The sequence below is a fragment of the Coffea arabica genome, chromosome 6c (assembly GCF_036785885.1).
Source record: "Coffea arabica cultivar ET-39 chromosome 6c, Coffea Arabica ET-39 HiFi, whole genome shotgun sequence".
Classification (NCBI taxonomy): Eukaryota; Viridiplantae; Streptophyta; class Magnoliopsida; order Gentianales; family Rubiaceae; genus Coffea; species Coffea arabica.
In genome coordinates this window covers 20,556,845-20,577,132 of record NC_092320.1, presented here as the reverse complement: position 1 = coordinate 20,577,132, position 20,288 = coordinate 20,556,845, and the positions used below count along the sequence as shown (strand labels likewise).

Here is a 20,288-nt window from a genome sequence, read left to right as displayed (position 1 = left end):
AAGAGGAGGAAAGCTTAAATTTCTCTCCTTTCCTTGCTACATGCGGTTATTATCATCCCATAAATGTCAGAAACTTTATTTTTTTTATTTTATTTTTTTCCAAACGGTAACATGAAACTTTATTGGTGCCTCTTCTTTTTTTTCCACTTTGAAGTTTCACCCTGGCCTGCTACCATCAATCAAACCGTCAAGGCCAGTAAACCACAGTTGAATAACTTGTCAAAATCTGTAACATGGGATATCAAGCACTATCCATTCAGCTTTTATAACCACACACAAACAAAATAAATAAGTACACAAACAAATTAAAGGGTAACACCGCAAGAAAAATGCAGCAAATTTTATGTTAGCGTCATCCATTTTCTTTCTAAGAACTTAAACCTTCCATACAAACTCTATTTCAACTTTGCACAAGAATTCGCCGAGCTCCTTACCTCCACTATTCTCCCTCTGCACCAGTTTAATTTTACCCAAAATTGATGCTTAGATCAAGTAGTAAAGAGAGGCGAATGATCTCATGCATTTGATCTAACGTATCAAGGTTTAAGTCACCAGAAAAGCATCAGACCTATTGAACCAAAAATGAATTCCTCTTCCAGGGAATTGAACTATAAAAGGTGGACATAAAGAGCCGCCTTCTCCACTAAGTACCCTCCTAATACGCCTTCAAAATAGATGATTGAAGGATGTGTGCCCCTGAAAACTGCAAAACTTCGTCGTGAGCAACAGAGCAGCAAAATTTGCTCTTCTAGTCGTTAACTTTGTCAATGCTGTACCCCTCCAGTGTGCTTGAGCAAAGAGGCCGACAAGAAGTATACAGTGTACACACGGTTACATAATTAAACTTTCAGTTCACCTGTGACCCCTTCCTCTGCCTCTTCCACGACTTCCTCCCCTCCCACGGCCTCGAAAACTTGATCTATCTGGTTTCAGTTTCAAAGATTGGACTCCTCTCCTCTTCTGAGGCAGTCTCTCCTCGTCCTCATCATATTCTTTGTACTTTGCTTTGCTTCTGGAAATAAAGGATATTTCACGGGACCCTCCTGCTCCCACCTTAACACCACTAGCATCTCTTGATATATTTGCCATAGCTGCAGCCCTTTCTCCTAATGAAAGATAGTCCTCCTTTGCTAATGATCTGCTATTTGAGAAGGCTTCTGCGTGTCGCTCATCCTTCACCTCGTACAACCTGAGTATTCACATAAAGGGATAAGAATTAAACAGAAAGAGTCGCCCATTTCATGTTTTAGCAGGCAACTACGTCCATGAGTTCTCCAAGCCAAATCAGCCTAGTTACTACATCTCTAATTATGAAGACTGATGTCTAGTCTAGCATAAGTATTTCCATATCAAAGTATTCATGTACTATATAGTGCAGAATTGGATACATAACCAAGAAAGAGATGCATTTTTCTTCACTGATGAAAGTATGGACAAAAAATAAACTCAAGACTCACCTAGGAACTCGTGATTTCTTTCTACCACCAGCATCCTCATTGTCAGAAGATTGGCCGGCTGCCGATACATCTGAATCATCTGCATCAAGGTCTTCATCTTCCATTGCAGGCTCAAAATGCTCCTCGACCAAAGATGGTTGCTTCGTGGATGCTATTGGGTGGAAAGCCAAATATTCTTGTGAAAACTCGTCAATCTCAAAGTCCTATAAGAATCAATAGACGACATTAATCAAAAGCAGGCAACATAGGAGCGGCCCTAATTACCAATTTAACTACAGGCAGCTAAACAATATAAAGAAATGCATGAAAGAGCAACAAAATCATACATGTCCATGGCATTCCTAAACTAAACTGACAATTACAAACTACCACTTATAAGCAAATAACTATCCCAACTATTAGAAATTATCTGAATAAACTAATAATTAAGATCCAATTAGATTTCCAGCATTACTCTTCATGTAGGTTTATTTAATTACATAAAATATTTCCCAACAAACCATATAACAACGACCATGAAGGTTCTTATTGCTCCAATTTTTAGTATACAAATTCTTGGCGCTTCTTGAGCATCTCAAAGGAAAAAAAAGTAAACAATGGTTAGCACGACTTTCAAACAATTTCATGCAAGGTGCCATATTTCCCCTCCACAACATTCAAAGTTTAGTTTCAGAAGAGTGCATTGTCATGTGTGAGATACCTTTAGATTACTAAAGAGACATCAATCAAATAAAAAGAAGTGTAAAATTACCTTGTTTTCAAACATTGCGGCAAATCGGTCATCCTTCATGACCTCACTGGTTAGTCCTTTCTTTTTCTTGGATATTTTCTTAGTATCACCATTATCAATGTCTCTCCCTTCATTCTCAGCATCTTCATCTTCAAGAAGTCGAGCTGCAAGACCACGGTTAACTTTTGGCAACTTTCTCTTGATCTGCAGAAAGACGAACACACAAAGATTAAGAAATACCAAATAACAAGTTTCTGACACTAGAGCATAAAATATCTCAAAGTCATACATTTCAAGAAGCAATGACATCACAACCCTTCAACACAAAAACGCATGGTGCTATAGTTTTACCAATCTTAGTACTATTCTATCAAGCAGCAAGTTTCAAGTACAAGCAATTATAGTTTCACTCTTATGTTACAACAAAGTGCAAACGTTTGTACAAGCACAACAACATAGGTGAAAAGATCCGTGCATAGACATATTATGTGTAATTTAGGTCCTCCCTTATTGGCTACCAGGATAACTTTGAATTTGGTTAGTATAGCCCTATTTTTTTTTTTTGGTTTTTGGGTTGTTGGGGGGGGGGGGGTGTCGGGAGCCTAAATTTGGAAGAAGTATGTCTAGGTGATCAAGGTGACTTGCGCTTTTATCATCTAATTTTACAGTGACTATATTTTAAACAATCAACCACTAGAAAAGGCATTCGTAACCAAATGAACTTGGGCAAGTACATCAACAAATATGACCTTTTTCTTCTTTCTTTAAGAAGGAAGAGTTATAGATAACATCAAGTAGCATAAGCATGTAAGCATGATGTCTACAGATATGAGAGAATGTAGACCGGACAAATTGCTTGTGTATACAACTGAGATCAGCAAATAAATAAAATGAATATGGAATAATAATTAGATCAATCCGCTACATCACCATTCACCAATAACTGCCCAACATGTCAAAAGTCCCTTTACTTTTGAAAGAACATCAGATTTACCTATACTACATATAATTGAGAGTTCATATTTATTGAAAGGACACCGGGTATCAAAGTGATTTTTTCCCTTTGTTCCGTGCTATTATTTGACCCCAGCAGAATGAAACCAGAAACAAAATGCCCGCAAGATATCAACTTCATGTATTTGTGAAAACAAGGAGTCCTATAAAATGCTATTCAAAGAAGGTAAACCACACATTGCACTTGATAGTTTCCTCATGTATTCAGGTTATGAAGTTAACTACTATGCAAATGAATTCAAATATCTCTTCTATGTCATTTATAGATTATTATTGATTACTCTCTAGAAACAATCAGCCTTCATCTATGGATGTTTTTTGTATCCAAAATAAGACAATTCTTCTTATATCTTGAAAGAATACCATGCAAATGCAAACTGACTATCATCCTGCAGATAGTGACGTCATTTAACCATACAGAAAACATTGAGGGTGTTTTGGATAACAAAATCTGTTGATTCACCAATTTTCCTTGCATTTGTACCATGAGTTGGTACAGAAACAAAAATGTTTTTCTTAAATTATCACTCTAGTTCAGTGGTTAGCTAACCAAACATGGTCACACTCAAAATGCTATTGGTCTTAGCAGGCTGTATCAGCTCAAACACAAACCTGAAACAAACAATGGAATATGCAAGGCTGGAAGATATCTTTAATCAGCGTTGATGTCTTAAACTTCGAATGGATTTAACTAGTCAATCTTACTAATCCATTATAACCAAATTTGGTCAAAACTACAATACCAAACATATTTTAGAGGTTTGCCAAAAAGAAACAAGATGAAAATGTAAATTAATCAACAAGTTCAGGCATGAAACTGACCGTAATTCTTGAGGCACGTTCAGCTTCCAGCTTTTCTTTTTTCCGTCTCTCTATATAAGATTCATAAGCAAATGGATCTGCCAAAGCTTGTGCCTGCACAAGAAATATGAGCAACTATAATTATAATTCTTCAATTTCAGGTCTCTATACTGAAATCTTAAACCTGATTGAATGCAGAAAAACATGTCTACCTCATACTCCTCTAAATTGTTATTCATTTCTAAATAACAGTTTAGTTTAACTACTGCTTTAGAAGACTGCATGACCGATAAAATGTCCTATAGATTTGAAAAGGGCTATTGCATCAGTCCAGTTAAAAAAATATTTACCTTTTTATACAGCCGATAGTCAATGAAGTAACCATGCATGTATGCTCTTAGAAGATTGGTTCCAATCAAGTTTGTTAAATTCAACTTCGCAAGGTCTTCTTTGGTCAAAAATTTGAAATCATCATAAATAGTTGTTTGCGCATTCTCCTCCAGCTCCTCCTGTAAATAGATAGGAATATCATAAACTCATTCTTAACTTGCCAAAATGTGATTTTACAACCCATAATTTGAAGATAGGTCATTGACATCACATAGTCATACCGTCAAGTTCTCAAGATAAGAGCACCATTTTGGAGCCGGTCCAAGGGCAGGTACGAAATAAGAAGGGATTTGGCTGCTGTCCAAAGCCAATAACATCAGCCCACTTCCACCAAACACACATAGGTCATTGATTTTCCCAGCCGTCGGTTCAATGCTGGTCATCCCTTCACCCTAATAACACCAGATTTACTCAATTAGACAAAGTTATTGCCACACTTGAAATATTAAGTTGAGTTCAAAAGGCATATTTAACCCGACAGATTTCACATTTTGTCGCACAGTGAAGGTTTTGTGACAACACTAATCCTACCATCAGTTCCTCCCAGCTCAAAGAAAAAGAAGAAGGCAGAGAACAAAGAATTGGAACCTCAAGGAGGGAGGGTTACAAGAAGACACAGCCTGAATTTCTGTGCCTACCTTATCTCCATTATTTTACTAACAAGATAATCACCTAATAGCTCACCAGAATCTCTTTCCTAGTGCTCAACAACTCAAGTGCTTAACAACTTACAACTTAAAGCTCCTTTGTGCAGTCTTTAAAATTCACTATATTTTCGATTAGTAGTTAAAACCATCAAGCAATAAAAGTTAGATCTTTCGGAGCTGAAGCTTGTATGAGTTGTTTTGCTGGTCCCAATCTGCTTCTCTGGTCATCTAAAATGTGAACTCTTTTTATTCGCCCTTATTTACCACATAAATCCTGGCTCAAAGGGCATTCACAACCTCCAATCATAGAAAGCCACCAAGAAGATACCAATACAGTTGGTCTGTTCTCACCCAGCACATTGGTTATTACAAGCTGTTCCAGCAACCAAAACCCTCCCACAAAGATAGCAATTAATGCTAACATAAGTAACTTCACAATTCTCTTGAATTTGTCTTGAGCCCAGGAAGCATTCAAGTCCATATGACCTATTGAACCTTCTTACCAGCAAGCAACAATCTGAGGACAACCACATTTCTGCAACTTACAAATATCAAATTGCAACAAAAACATACTGAGATATGAGAATTCCTTACTGTCTCAGGGTCCCAGATCCTAACAATGTGTTTATCAGCGGTAATTAACTTCGGTTTATCTGAATTAAGAGTCTTATGCCACTTGATGCTCAGTATCGGGCTGCCATACCTATAAAAGATTGCCAGGTTCCACAAAATAATAGACGCCTTAGCATCAGGCACATAAAATACGAATCAACCAGCAGTAATTTATATACCCAATAGCAGCTCAGAAAAGCAACTCACATGTGATCCTTTATTCGCATAGGATATGAAGAGCGTAAATCATAAATCAAAACCTGCCAATTAATATAATACATATCATGAACTTCACATATCAACAAAGAAAAATGTAACAGAAAAGTTCATGTGTCAGAAGTAAATGATAAAAAATCAAACACCAAGAAGAAGCCTCCTATAAGGTTCTTTTATTAGACTAGAATCCCTGGTAAGTTCCTTAACAAGTGATTACACATCCATGTGCAAGCACATACATTACACTGCCCATATACCACGTAATGGTCATCACTCCCAGATAGCCCATCTACGTTATGTTGACTTTTAAGGAAAGCAAAAGCTCACGTTCCACAATATTTTTCTGAGATGAGGCATATAAACACTTAGAAAAACATATGCCTAAAGAAGATACCAAATCAGAGTTGATTCTGTATTCACCATTGGTGGTCATTCAGCAACAATCACTAGCTTACTTGGCAACCCTTTCAAATCAACCACAAATGACCATATTGATGATTAATCTCGAAATACTTGCTAAATGATGCATTAGATAGCATACACACCAAATTAGCAGTAATGTCAACTTTAATCTTTTTGAGAAGTATTACCACTTCAAAATGGCTCTCCAAAAATTTCACTGCAATATAACTTTATTATAACATCATAAGGTCGAATTACGAAGGTTCTTTCACTATGCCATGAATTACAGCAGAATCCAAGGATACAGCCTTTTTTCCCTCCACTAAAATCTCAGTTTAAATGCTTAAAAAAATAATAAGGGACAGAAAGGCTAGCACTTTCCATTGAACACCATATTTTCTGGCTTCAAAGGCATCTTTTATAAATCAATGTCCATAAGATACAAGTAAGAGCAATATTGTCATAAAAGACAGATCCATTCAAATTTTAAATCACCCCACAATATATTTTTCAAAAAAAAAAAGGCAGATATTTCAGTTCTTTGATATCACATTTGGATATAAGGGATAATTTAAAAAGCACTTTAAATTTCAGAAAACATACAATCACTATAAGAAATGTATCATTAGTCATCATCCAGAATGATTTACTGAAAAACACAAAGATGATGCATACCTTCCCGGCACTACTTCCAACACCCATGAGGTAACCTCCATCACAGTCAAATTGTATTGCAGTAACCTCCTATGATTCGATGAAAATAATAAAAGGAAACATAATCAACAAAAAGTATTAATCAAGTGGATAAACCATCAAAACCAAAAGCCTTTTTTCACCTCTATATTGAAGTCCAGAAGTATCAGAAAGTACAATCTATTATCCTATTTTGTTATTTGCAGCAAAGAAAAAATCCTCTAACACCACAAATAGACCTGAACTATGTCAATGGTCAGAGGAACTAAAGATACACGAGATGGTAGTGAACGGCCTGAAAAGATTTGGATTCAATTGATTTATGTCTCTTGAAGCGCTCCAAATCAAATACCCAAGCTAAAAAAGAGCACCATCATCTACGAGGTATTCGTATCTCTAACCATACAATTATATTCGGATATACTTGCACATTAATTTTCCAAATCCTCCATTGATACTAGGAAGAAGGCATTTCCAGCTGAATGGACATGTAGCCATGATTTTAGTGTCCCCGCAATGGTGAGACAATAAGGCATAATAAATGATCAGCGTCCAGTACAAGCAAAGACCAATTAGGAAATGACTGTAACATGTTCACGCGTGCAGGGCGCAAAACCAGTTTGAACTTCAGAACCACTATGCCCAGTATGTGTCCCCTATTCTGCTTTACACTCCAGGCAAGAAACTATATTTCAAAATAGGAGGACACCAAAACCACAGCATTTGGTCTTCAGATATATGATAATCACTAATAAGGAACTTACAATGAAATAACTTATTGACCATTTCAAAATAAACATTCTGAACAAGAAATACAGGAGTGCAGAAGTTACAGAGTTAATGAGCTAACTCACTCAATCAATGACAACAGCATATGCAAAGAGAATCTGATGGGAGTTGTCAATGATCTATCATAAAAGAGCTACCTGATCAATGCCACCAGCAGCTGCAACAGCATTTATCCTGCCAACTGAAGATCTAGCTCTAGTGTCGAAGCATTCTACAGCACCATCCTCTCCACCACAGGCAACCAATCCATGGACCATGCTGTTTTTCACATATAAAGAAGAAAAAAGAAGAGAACAATGAAATAAACAAGAAGCAAAGACAAAACCTTACATCATCTTTAGGCCTTCCTTTTACTTTGAATTATGAAAATAAAAATGAAAAGGAAGACAGCTTATTAACATAATTGAAGGAAAAAGAAATACGGTCTCACTAACCTTCGAGAGACAACATTTAGTGCTGGGGATTGTGTGTTAAGAGAGGACAAGAACCGGCCCTGTAAAGGGGAAAAATCTCTACTTAAGCATTTTGCTCCTTTTTTTCAATCAAAAAATTCAAGAAACAAAATTTGAAGACATCAATGATTACAACCAACAACTGATATATTAAGCATACACTACTCCGCATGATATATAAGCTATAACTGACCTTCGATCAGTTTGCCCAGAGAATGAGATTAACAGAAAATATTAGGAGAGCACAGTTTGACAGCATTTGGAAGAGAATATAAAGTGTTTAAAATCATCAAATACCAGCCTCAACCTATGTCAAAACTCGAGACTTGACCCATGTCAGCTGATAGCAATACCAAATAGCAGAACGCCCACAATTGATACTCCCAAGTCTAAAACCTTAATTAACACGTGTTCATTTTACCACAGTGACTTTGTCAACCATGTCCATCGTGGCAAATAAAAGTAAGCCAGTCACACATACATAATTATTGAGAAGGCAAAAAGTCTATCAAACAACATGAATGCAATTTCAGGAGACATCTCTAGGTGGTTCTTTGTGGTGATACATTCAGACTGCTAAATTCAAACCAGTTAAATAATAATAATAAAAGCTTCCCAATGAATAGAAAATCTTCCCCTCTTTGAACCACTGTCAAGTAAATGAAGCACCACTAAGGGAGTTTATGGAAGAAATCCATTTACACCTCACTTCTCCCTCTGAAAAGAATAAGCCCATTTTCCTTGTTTCAACATTCTACGAGTTCACAATTTTCAATGCCTCCTTCATGTATCCTGTTGAAATGAACTTTTGTCTCTACCTAAAAATTTGAAATCAAATTCCTGAGAGCAGAGGTGACTTCCCACAGAAAATCATGGTAAAATTTCATCACTAGAAAAGTAGATTCACTCTCTCATAAATCACCCATTGGCACTCCTTGTAGTTCTCGATTTCTTTCTACATGCGAAAAAAATGCCCTTGACATTTTAGAAGCTTTTTCTCGGAGAATCGAAGAACTGAACAGCATTCTACTGTCAGAATTCAGGCATGCGTTGCAAAAACAAATTGCAGCAACAAGCAGTAGTACTACAGTACAAACACAACCACCAGGATTGAACCAGATGAATTTATAGTCACTTTAGAGTTAATGAATGAAGGTAAGTGATAGGACAAATGGGGAAGAAGAACACAGTAACTGCAAGATTTGATTTTTAGACTTCCAGCCTGGATCACTAATTTAATGAATACCAACAACCACTAGGTTGTGTGCAAACATCCTGGAACAAGGTGAATGTGAAGTACGGAAAGGAGGAGAAAGTGAACATTAACAATAATATCTTAGTGTTACTTTATCTCCTCATGCAGTGTTTCATGGGATTTGAGATTTTACAAGTTCAGTTGGAGTTTATCACAGCCTCTGCAAGACTGTCTTCTATTGCCTCAAAACAGCCAGCAAAGAAGAAAATAAAGTAAACAAAGCACTTGAAGAAAGATACTCCAAATAAGTTTTAGAAAAAGGCAAAAAAAAAAAATCCCATAGAAACAATGAGAGGGTACAAGCAAAAGAAATTTTTAAGAGACCTGTTCCAAATTTATTCTATATACATCCGGAGATGAAGCAGCACAGATCAAGTCACACGACCAGCAATCATATGCCATATCCCTTCCCATCCTGTTCATACAATAAGAAAAACCAAAACGTCAAGCAAATGTTAGAGGAGAAAAGAAAAATCTAGGAAAGTTGGGGAATCCGCGAGAGAAAACATAGGTTTCAGGCAACAGAAGAGAATACATGGAATGGAGCCAATCAAGTGACGACGCCCATCAATCTTTTAGAAATGAATGGATCCATACTACTTCCCATCAGCACATATGCAAAAAGACTATTTGCTTATATCAAAATTAGACTTTGTACCAGACCATGTGATGATGTTGATATGGACTTATAACAATTATTACCAGAGACTTAGGGCTTTAATTATGCAACATGAATATAAGTTTTGTCAAAGTTGACTGCCTATAAGTTATGGACACAGCAAGGATCAACATGACTACAAATCTTGTTCACCAATGTCAATATGTTCCAGCCTTTCTTGTATGGGGTGACTCTACAGGTGACTTACAGTTCATGTAACTTCAGTTACAACTAGGTTTGCTCATACTACAGTTTCCTCATTTTTAAATATTTTCATTCATTTAACCAAAAAGAACAAGTTTCACTAGGTGAAAACCACATTTACATTATTTTACAGGAAAAAACCATTACCAGCAAAACCTAGAGTAGGGCAGACAAGAAAATTTTGATAATCAATAGAGATCAGGAAAACCTGTACTCAGACAGCTTCAAGGGACATTCTTTAAATCTCTCATAGCACAGAATCGATATAAACAGGAGGAGTTCCTAATTTTTGGATGAAATATGACAAAGATCTGTACTTCCTAACTAATAAAGACATTTAAATCATTGCCTAAAAAAACAAAGACATTTATATCATCAAACTTTAGGCTCAACCTTTCATCTTACCTTCAAGATGAATATGTGCGCTTTATTGAACTAGCCTAGTGAATCAGAATCCTATTATATAACAGCAAATGCCAAACTTCCTAAGTAGAGCAAAACTAGACTTGTACATGCTTCAAATCCAAAGCATTCGAACGATTTTCCATCACTAAGTTAAGATGAAAGAGATAAAGGGGAGGAAATCTCACATGCAATATTCCTTAGAGATCACCAGCAAAGACATATTATGAAGATTGGTTAGTAAAGTACCTTGGAATCCGCAAGGTGTAGTGACTTCCATATTTGGCATGTAGGCAAACAGAACGATCAGCACAGAGAAACGCAATCTTTGAATAGTCATCACTCAAGACCTAAAAGAGCAAGAAAACCCAAAATTCACAAAATGCTGTTTCAAGAAAACAGAGAGAGACATTTCAGACACTTCAGAAGAAATAGAAATATATTTCACTGGTATAGCCATCACCTCAGAATTCAATATAAAATCTATTTACGAACCTATACTAAAACTACAAAGCTTGCAGGAAAGGTATGTACAAATCAAACAAACTCCTACAAGACAAGATTTCTCAGCAAAGAATAAAGACAGGCCAATTGACTGAGGACAATATTATGGTATTCTCTCCTAACAGTGCTAATAGAAGACTGAAGAGAATCTAAGTCTGTTTTCAGGCTGTCAACAGGACCCCAGAAAAGTGACGAGAAAAAAAAGGCAAAAAGGGAAGACAATGATGGGAATTTGAGAGGGAATAATTCTCAATGGACATGATTTGCTTATTAATCAAATCTCTATGGTAATAGACTAGCTGCAAGAACAGTATAAGAAATAAAAACCGCCTATATTACTCAAGTCCACAACCCAACTAAGACAACGAAGACTCCAACTAAGATCATAAAAGAAAAAAAAAACAAATGTGGAATGAAGAAAAAAATTTCAGCAACGTTCATATGCAAAAAGAGACACACCACATTTGACTCCTAAATTCAAATAAACAACTGCTAAGCTGACCAGCAGATTACTAAGAACCATTTAACATTTTTAGGACTCTTTGGATCACCATTAAAACATCCTTCTAGAGGTCATCATTTCTACCCCACCAGCACAGCTGTGTCATAAATCAGTATGCCAGATTAAAAGTTTCTACACACTTATGCATGGCACATAAGAGGATATTAATAATCTTGTTAGGGTCCAGTTTGGACAGTAAAGAAGTTCATTCAAGGTAATAAATACTTCACTGAGATGACTTAATCTTTATCATGACAAAGCATATAACACTGAGGCCTTAGGACTTATCCTAAGTTCAAATCCCCCTTCCCCTTCCTGCTTGTTAAATCCCACTCTTCCGCTGCTAGAAAAATTAAAAAAGAAAAAAAAAAGAGAATATAACACAAGAGTATATACTCACAAGTTGAAAAATGTGATGCATTAACACATTTCACAAAGAAACCACATCTACCATGCAAAAGAATTCTTGGGTTAGAGCAAGCATATAGTCTAGGAACTCACATCAGTAAATTAGCAGCAATACATTGCTAATCATATGCAGCATCCACAAGGAAGATTGCAAGATGAAGAAATTACCTCAAAGTTTACTATCTCTGACACCAAATGCCTTTCAAATTTCAAGGATAGCTCACGTAACTCGTACACTTTGACTTGTGGTGGGTATATTCCTAAAATTGAAGATAACATAAAAGCTTGATACTCACCCACATTTCATCTCAAAACATAAATCCAAAGCAGGAGCATGTATAATTTTATGATTCAAAACTACTAATATTCACCTGAGGCAATAAGGTATTCCCCATCTGATGTTGCCTTAATTCTACTTGTTGCAGTTTCAAACCTCAAATCCTGGATCAAATCCACTCTCTGCATATAATCTAAAACCTCGGCACAAACATAAATATTAAGTCAACTTTGCAAAGCCACAAGCTTTCAAAAGTAAGCAAATCTGACAAAGAAAAGTGGTCGACAAAGTTGAAGTTCATATTGCAATCAACTCATTAAAATGTACAACAATTCCGTCCCCCCCCCCCGGGGGGGAGCACCCTAAGGGCAGTTTTCTTCACAATCAAAACACTCTAAGAAACTTAGGTGCGCAAAATTCACGATATAACTACTACAACTGGTTCCAAATTACCCTAGCATTAATCCAAAGTACTTATTAAGCTTCAAATCAGCTCAAAAATTAGTCACAAAAGGCAAGGGATTAACCAACAGGGGAAGCCAGAGAAAGAATTCTAACAATTGTTAAACAAAACGTAGAAAAGGGGGAGCTTTCCGGGTGACCTTTGTCTTTGCGGAGAGCTCGGAGCTTCTTGGGAGGAAGCCAGGTGGCCAATGACCGGTGTTGGCCGGTGACGGTGTACATCTTCACCCCATTTATCGACGTCGATTTCAAGGTCCCGCCACCTTGATTCGCCATTTTTTTGGGAGAATACAGAATCAAATGAACAATAAGTGTGTGTGTGTGTGTTTTTTTTTTTTTTTTTTTTTCAGAGAGAAAGAGAGAGGGGAGGGTTTTGGAGTGGGTTTTACCGGCGGACGAAGTTGGCCGCCATTAACTTTTTTGAGTAAGCCAAGGAATGGGTCGGCGGGGACTGTTTGAACCGACCCGTTATAGGCATCGGGCGATATCCGGTCCTTATATTTTGTCAATTTTAACTAAAAACCTTTTTGTATAGTTGCAATTTGCAAACAATTATCCCACTATAGGTTTACAAAATACATATTGTTTATCTGGATTTGTTTCTTTTATTTTAATATTTTTCTTAATGTAATAGTTATTTTGCCTCTTAAAAAATGAAAAAGGTCTTTTTTTCAAGAAAAGGATTAATCATTTTTACCCTCATAAACAGCATAAAAATTCCTTTATACCATATTCATGTCACTAGTTAAAAAATTTATTATTAAATAGAGCTTCACTTTTATGTGTGCAGCTCTTGAGTCACAAAAACAGAAAGGTTTTTACTCATCGTGAAGGAATAATCACTTCAAAAAAGATCTAGATATTTCATTGTTATCCTTTAAAACTAATTAATGTAAGTTAATAGTGTAGAAATTTTATACGAATTTTTCAAAAACAAGATAGAACATTAATTTTTAAATTTTCTATTAAATAATAAAAGTAATATTCCAAAAATACTCGCTTTAAATTTTCAGGAGTATATTGATGATTTAATTATGAAATTTTAGAAGTTTTGGTTCAAAATTGATTAAATTAGTCCAAGTGCATCAGTTCAATTTTGTGATAACTACTAGGCCTAATTATGTAAATCTAAAAGCATCCAAATAAATATATTCCTTAAATGTTTATTTACAAGATTATTAACTTAAAATGCAGATTAAATACAAAATCAAAAGACACCAAAAAAAAAGAGGCTACAAATGTTATATGCAGATGCGGCATGTAACATGTACTAATTTGAATCATAAGATTGAACGTTGTTATATATTTTTTATAGTTAAAAGAATGGAAATATATTTAGTTTTGATGTGTAAATAGTACAATAAATAAAAGAGTAAAAGCAAATAATTAATTTCTCGAATATTGATGGTCAAGAATGCAATTGCAAAAGCAGAGAATTAATTTCCCTAATATTGAGGGCCAAGAATGTAATTATACGAATCTTGGAAAATCGGGTATCTAAGCCCTCGAAAAACCCTATCCGGTAGAAATTATCAAAGGCTTGCCTCTGTCTTCTCATTTCATCTCCCCTGCTCAACCGGTTCTCCAAGCAAAAAGCTTATTCTTTTGAGCTTTTGATCAAGGAAAAATGGTGAGGCATTACAAAATGAAAGGGCACAAGAAAAGGAAGAGAGATAAGGTGCAATATGATAAAGAAGAAAATGGAGAAGAAGAATATGTAGAAAAATCTGTCCCACGAGAGGGAGGGGCAGAGGAAGAGGAAGATGAGGAGAATATGAATGAAAAGAAGAGAAGGGCTGAAGAACTAGCAAATGAACTTCCCAGCCTTCCAATTGTTCTTGCTGATGACCAGAAAAACGCCAATAAACCTGGGGTTATTTTCATTCTTGAAAAGGCTTCTCTGGAGGTTGCAAAAGTGGGAAAGGTATATTATGTTCTTGGGTTTCGTGTTTTAGGGGTCTAGCAGTTGTTTTGGTTTACTTATTTATGTTGTTTCTGTTTTGTTTTGACAATGCAGAATTATCAACTTCTGAACTCAGACAAGCATGCGAATTTTCTGAGGAGAAATGGACGGAATCCAGCTGATTACCGGCCTGACATTGCTCATCAGGTGAATTTGTTTGAACAGTGCCGAGTCTGTCTGATACCCTAAGGAAATACACTGCTTCTTCAGTTGCATCGTTAACATAGGGGTTGCTAAGTGTCTATAGATGAATCTCAATTTACCAGCAATAAAATCAGCAAAAATTCAAACTTTTATGCTACCCTAAGCTGTTGTTGGGGATGTGAAAGCCCATGTAATTATGAAAAACTTTGAATTCAGCATCTTATGTGATTTTAGTTAAGATTAGTGTCTGACTGGGTTTGGCTTTCTGACAGTGTATTCCTGCTCTTACTTCTGGCTCCTTTTATGTTACTTGCTTTTTTCCATCTCAAAATTTAGGACTGAATATCATTAATCTTCATATGATTGCTTAAGAAGTGGATTGAGAGGAAATCAAGGAGTAAACAGCTGCCTAAAGTCACTATCTTTTTGGTTTTAGGATGGGGAGGAAATAGGTAGATAGGATATTGACAGGATTTGTGGCCACTTGTTAAAATCCCCTTAAGGTTTGAATACATGGTGGTAGATGGCCTAACCTGTAAAATTCTTGGTCTGCATCAAATTATTTTTATTGTATTCTCAGACTTATTGTTAATAATTTCTGGAGACTTTTTGAGGAAATTTGTTTCTTTTACCTTCCTGCTTTCTGACTTGAGCAATGGCAAAAAATCTACATTCTTCCCTTTCCCATCACAGTAGTTCAAGATAATTTGCATGAGTTACCCATTCATTTGTGTTGTGCTGCACATTTTTTTTGCCAAAAGTTGGTGTTAGGTTCATAGCTTCATTTAGTATGTACTTTACTGCTTATAAAATTTAAAATCTGTTTGTGTTTCTCAGTAGCTTGACTTTTGTTCCCTTTTTTGAGTCTGAGTTCCATTGTGTTTTAAAACTGCACATGACATGAATGTTATTTATTCAGGCAATCCTGATGATTTTGGACAGTACACTTAATAAATCTGGTAGAATGAAAGCTTTGTATGTGAAGACTGAGAAAGGCGTGCTCTTTGAAATTAAACCTCATGTTCGTATTCCAAGGACATTTGATCGTTTTTCTGGCATCATGTGTAAGTTTGACTAGTCTTTCCACCTGGCAATTACTTTTTTACCTTGAGAATGTTGAATTTTCTTCCAGGTGGTTATATTATATTCGTATTAGAGCTTTGTAATGTTTCTGTAATGTTACAGTGCAGCTGTTACAAAAACTGAGTATAACTGCTGTTGGTAAGCGTGAAAAACTTCTGCAAGCTATCCAGAATCCTGTAACCAAGTATTTGCCCATCAACTCTCGGAAAATAGGTGAATGAAGTTGCCTTCTCATTGTTGTCATCCCCCAAGCGATAAATTTTGAATAATCAGCTTACTTGATTGGTTCTCAGGCTTCTCACATAGTTCGCAAAAATTGGTTGATATGCAAGATTATGTCGCTGCTGTTGGTAATGAGATGAACCTTGTATTCGTGGTATGCTGTGTGCTTATCTATAAACAGAAATTTTGTAGTCATTGATTTCAATTAAAACTTGCATCATACTTGACCTTGTTTATACAGGTTGGTGCGATGGCTCATGGAAAAATTGATGTTGATTATGTTGAGGATTTTATATCAAGTAAGATAATTTGCTCGCTTTTTTTTTTTTTTGGTCTTACATCTTATATTTATACATTTTGAAACATACATATTGGTTTCTTCATGGGTGTTGGTTCTCCTATTAGTTGATGTTGAAGATGTTTAGCTTGTAGTTGCACAAATTTCAGTTGATTTAACATAGCCAACGAGTCTAATCTTTTAAGAAGAAATTTTAATGCGTAGAGGCTCTTTTAGAGTTTGTTGGCCATATGGCAACTTATGCCCAGTGTGTTGGTTCCCCTTGTCAAACTTTAATGCATAATTGGTTTTTGTTTTGACTTTCAAAACTTCATTTTAATGGAGATATAAACATTCCAAGTGATTTTTCAAATGAACTGTTTTTTGTTTAAAATGTCAGAAAATGAAACACTAGAGGGCAGTGCCTTTATGGAGATGTTAAGTGCTAAATGACCCAATAGGCTGACCCGTAATTTAGCCTTAAATGGGTGCTGTGACTTGAAAGAAAGGATGGTTTTAAGTGTGTTTTTAAAATATAAAAGCTCTGCAAGTTTGCCATGAACCCGAGAACAGATTTTAAGTGCCTAGCAGATTGAATGTTGACCATGAGACATTCAGCCTTTTAATTTATCTAGACTGCAGCTAAGAGTATATTTACTAATGGTGCACTGTTTTATGCTAACTAGGATTTGTAGTAAGTTCTGTTGTGCTTTCCAGAATATTCCGTTAAGTAGAATGCCTTTTGCACTCAAGTATTCTACTTCATCATCTAGCCATTTGAATAAGAGGAAGAAGAATTGAACATATGAAGGATACAATTGAAATGACACATTGGAGATGCAAGTGCGTGAAATGTGCAAGACATGATACTTCATTTTATTATTGTATGATATTTGTTAAATGTGAGCGTTTTTATATAGTTTTGCTCATAGGGTTGACTGTAAATGATGTAAGAAAGATGAAGAGGAAAAAGGTTGTACACTTGTTTGTCTGATGTTACTTCCCTGGTACTTGATGAATATAACTTCTGCATGGTCTTATTATTTAGTGAGTGTTAATTTCAGTATGTATATAACCAAAATTTCCATATATGGGAATTTGTAACTTTGAGGAAGAAGAATTGCACATACCAAGCATGCAATTGAGATAACATATTGGAGATATAGAGTGCATGAAATTTGCCATACATGATATTCCATTTTCTGATTATTTGATATTCGTTAATCACCAACCACAGGGCAGCATGCTTGATAATTTGTTCCTATTAGTTGAATATATGCTGTAACAAAGATGAGGAGGAAAAAAGTAATACACTTGTTTGTATGCTCTTAATTCCCAGGTACTTGATGAATATCATTTGTCTGCATAGTTCGTTGACTCATTAGCAAGCATGCATTAATTTCAGTTCAGAAACCTAACCAAAATTTCCAGTTATGCGATCTTTTACTGTGAGGCAAGTACAGTCCGGTTTTCTTTTAGTACAAGTATGGACAAGTCCATGTTAAATTTAATCTGAAACTGATCTCTGCATTTCAGTACTTTTGCTGATTGAGAATTTGCCTTCCAGGGGTGAATTATGGTGGTAGCTTGTCGATGATCTTGCTAATAATTTGTTTTCAGCCATCTAATTTCTAATGACTTCTTGCAGTTTCTGATTATCCGTTGAGCGCTGCATTCTGCATATCTAGGATCTGCAATGCTGTGGAGCGGAGCTGGAGAGTTTTGTGACCTTCTGCAGTTGCCTTTATTTTTAGTAGACATAACCACATGTATACCGTAGGCTTTTGTTAACAGGCTATTTATGAACATCACTACAATTTGATGATGGTATGGAGTTTACTCCGTGCAAGATGAAACTCCTTTTTTCCTAATCCTTTTTACTCGGTTTGAATACAAAATATTATGTTGGTTCAGAAAAGGTTTTTTGGAATTTGGTTCTCAAGATTTTGATTTCTTTTTTCTTTTTTTTTTTGCCTTATAATAGGAGTGGTATATTCTGGCATTGTGGCTTCCAATAGTCTTTAAAACTAGATTGACCAGCCTGTTTGCCTTGTGCTGTTTGAATAAGAAAATGAAAACATTGACCTGCTGGGGAATACAAGAGATTTTTCACACAATTTAAAGACTTTCAAATGAGTAGGTTGCCACCAAAAACAAGAGGGAAAAAGAAAGAAAAATGAATAAGGAAACAAAGTTTGGTGTGACATTCAATGGCTTGGCTGAATGGACAGGTAATTAACCTTTGGAATCCTAGGTATGGGTCTATTTAAGTTGATGAGATCCAAGAAGATAGAGACAAAGCCAAATGATGACATCGAAAGGACTTGCAAGTGAAAAGATTTGATCATTTGATATAGGAGCCAGTTGACCTGGAAGTAGGTAAGGGGTTAATGCCTCTCACCAGAACGGGTTTGAACTTTGAAGGAGCTAGCTTGCTCAAAGCTAACTCGTTATCATTGTTAAGAGGCAGCAGTAGCATAGTTATTAAACCCAGTCCGGATATCAACCCAAAAGGGCTATTAGTTCAACAAAGTTAGAAGTTGAACTGCAAGTTTATTGGTTGATTCAATGGTTATATAATGTAGAGTAATAAAATAACATGTTTAAATTATTAAAGATATTGTGGGTCAAATAGGTGGTTGAACTGGTTGGTTTTTTGAGATTTTACTAATCAAATCAATAAATTATTGTCTAGTTAACGAGTTTCTTTCTAATTTGGTCCAACTATTGATCTGGCTCAATTAAGTAATCAATTTACTGAGTTGATCGCCTCTCATGACAGCTCAGTTGGTCACAGCAAGCCTCTTTAGGAGCCGTTATTCATTTTTACCAGGGTTCGAGTCCCCATGATTATCGTGTTCGGAGGGAAGGGGCCTCTCCTTCAGGACCGGTGGGGGATTAGTCGGGTTCAGTTTACCCGATGACCCGAATACCCCCTCTCTCAGGAAAAAAAAATTTATTGAGTTGACCAGTTAAACTGTTGGGCCATGTTTCATAACTATGATTCGTGCTATCTATCCTTTGGGTGGCAACTAGCAACAATAAATGTGGGTCGTAATGTAGTAACTCTAGAATCAAATCCCAAATTTACAAAAGGTTGGGAGTAATTAATTAACAAAAACTTTACTTTGAAGGAAGCAGAGTAAGGCCCTATTTGATAATCTAATTTATCATTTAAACTTAATGGATTTAAATTTTAATATATTTAGTTGTGTTTAATAATTAAAAATTGGAGCTAGCAAAAAAAATCTATAACCCAACAACCCGCCCATTAATTTTAAAGGATGAGTTGGATGAGTTGGGTTATGGGTTTTGTTGGGTTGAGTAAGAATAACCCAACTTATTTATTGGACGGGTTGGATTTTTTATCTGGCCACCCAATGCCCAACTTGTTTGAAAATAGTTCAAAATAATAAATACAAAATTCAATACACATATGCCAAGCCACTTGCATCTGGACATATGTTAACAAATTATTGACCATTTTGTATTCAAAATATATATATATGTATGTATGTTTTCAATCATATTTTAATTTTTATTTAAAAATAAAAAAGAAACTTGAAATAAAAACTCATGCTTATTTTACTTTTAGAACAATAGTTATAGTTGCTCAACTTCTATGACAATTTATTATGCCTTTTAAAAGTATGTTGTTTTCCTCCCCTTTTTTTTCTTTTCTTTTATTGTTATTATCCTATTGCTACTTGATTCTGTTTGTTAA

General features: G+C 35.6%; 2 protein-coding genes across 3 annotated transcripts; one reads left to right on the top strand and one right to left on the bottom strand.

Moving 5' to 3' along the window:
- Nucleotides 1-305: 305 nt before the first annotated feature.
- On the bottom strand, nt 306-13,288 carry LOC113691385 (uncharacterized). Its single transcript, XM_027209501.2, has 16 exons — nt 13,016-13,288; nt 12,508-12,606; nt 12,305-12,396; nt 10,972-11,072; nt 9,783-9,873; nt 8,186-8,244; nt 7,889-8,009; nt 6,945-7,013; nt 5,859-5,911; nt 5,634-5,742; nt 4,614-4,784; nt 4,353-4,511; nt 4,024-4,116; nt 2,209-2,391; nt 1,458-1,660; nt 306-1,189 (listed from the first exon to the last, which is right to left on the bottom strand). Exons 1-16 carry the CDS (start codon nt 13,149-13,151, stop codon nt 853-855), a joined length of 2,076 nt encoding a protein of 691 aa, XP_027065302.2. The 5' UTR covers nt 13,152-13,288; the 3' UTR covers nt 306-852.
- A 1,120-nt stretch (nt 13,289-14,408) lies between these two features.
- Nucleotides 14,409-18,482, top strand: LOC113691922 (uncharacterized). Of its 2 annotated transcripts, XR_003448822.2 has the most exons (8): nt 14,409-14,799; nt 14,893-14,985; nt 15,902-16,046; nt 16,168-16,278; nt 16,359-16,441; nt 16,529-16,586; nt 17,904-18,017; nt 18,213-18,482. XR_003448822.2 is itself a non-coding variant. In XM_027210249.2 (7 exons), the coding sequence occupies exons 1-7, from the start codon at nt 14,503-14,505 to the stop codon at nt 18,290-18,292; spliced, it is 867 nt and encodes a 288-aa protein (XP_027066050.1). In that variant the 5' UTR covers nt 14,409-14,502; the 3' UTR covers nt 18,293-18,482. The 2 variants fall into 2 exon arrangements, 1 of the variants encoding a protein (XP_027066050.1); XM_027210249.2 differs by lacking the exon at nt 17,904-18,017.
- The last annotated feature ends 1,806 nt before the right edge of the window (nt 18,483-20,288 follow it).

Excerpts from the sequence above, each read along its gene's own strand:
- LOC113691922 (XM_027210249.2), top strand. The coding sequence starts at position 14,503 with ATGGTGAGGCATTACAAAATGAAAGGGCACAAGAAAAGGAAGAGAGAT. Across the intron at positions 14,800-14,892 it reads AGGTTGCAAAAGTGGGAAAG|AATTATCAACTTCTGAACTC; the intron begins GTATATTATGTT and ends TTGACAATGCAG. Across the intron at positions 16,047-16,167 it reads TCGTTTTTCTGGCATCATGT|TGCAGCTGTTACAAAAACTG; the intron begins GTAAGTTTGACT and ends GTAATGTTACAG.
- LOC113691385 (XM_027209501.2), bottom strand. The coding sequence starts at position 13,151 with ATGGCGAATCAAGGTGGCGGGACCTTGAAATCGACGTCGATAAATGGG. Across the intron at positions 8,245-9,782 it reads ATAGAATAAATTTGGAACAG|GGCCGGTTCTTGTCCTCTCT; the intron begins GTCTCTTAAAAA and ends TCCCCTTTACAG. Across the intron at positions 4,512-4,613 it reads CTTATCTTGAGAACTTGACG|GAGGAGCTGGAGGAGAATGC; the intron begins GTATGACTATGT and ends ATCTATTTACAG.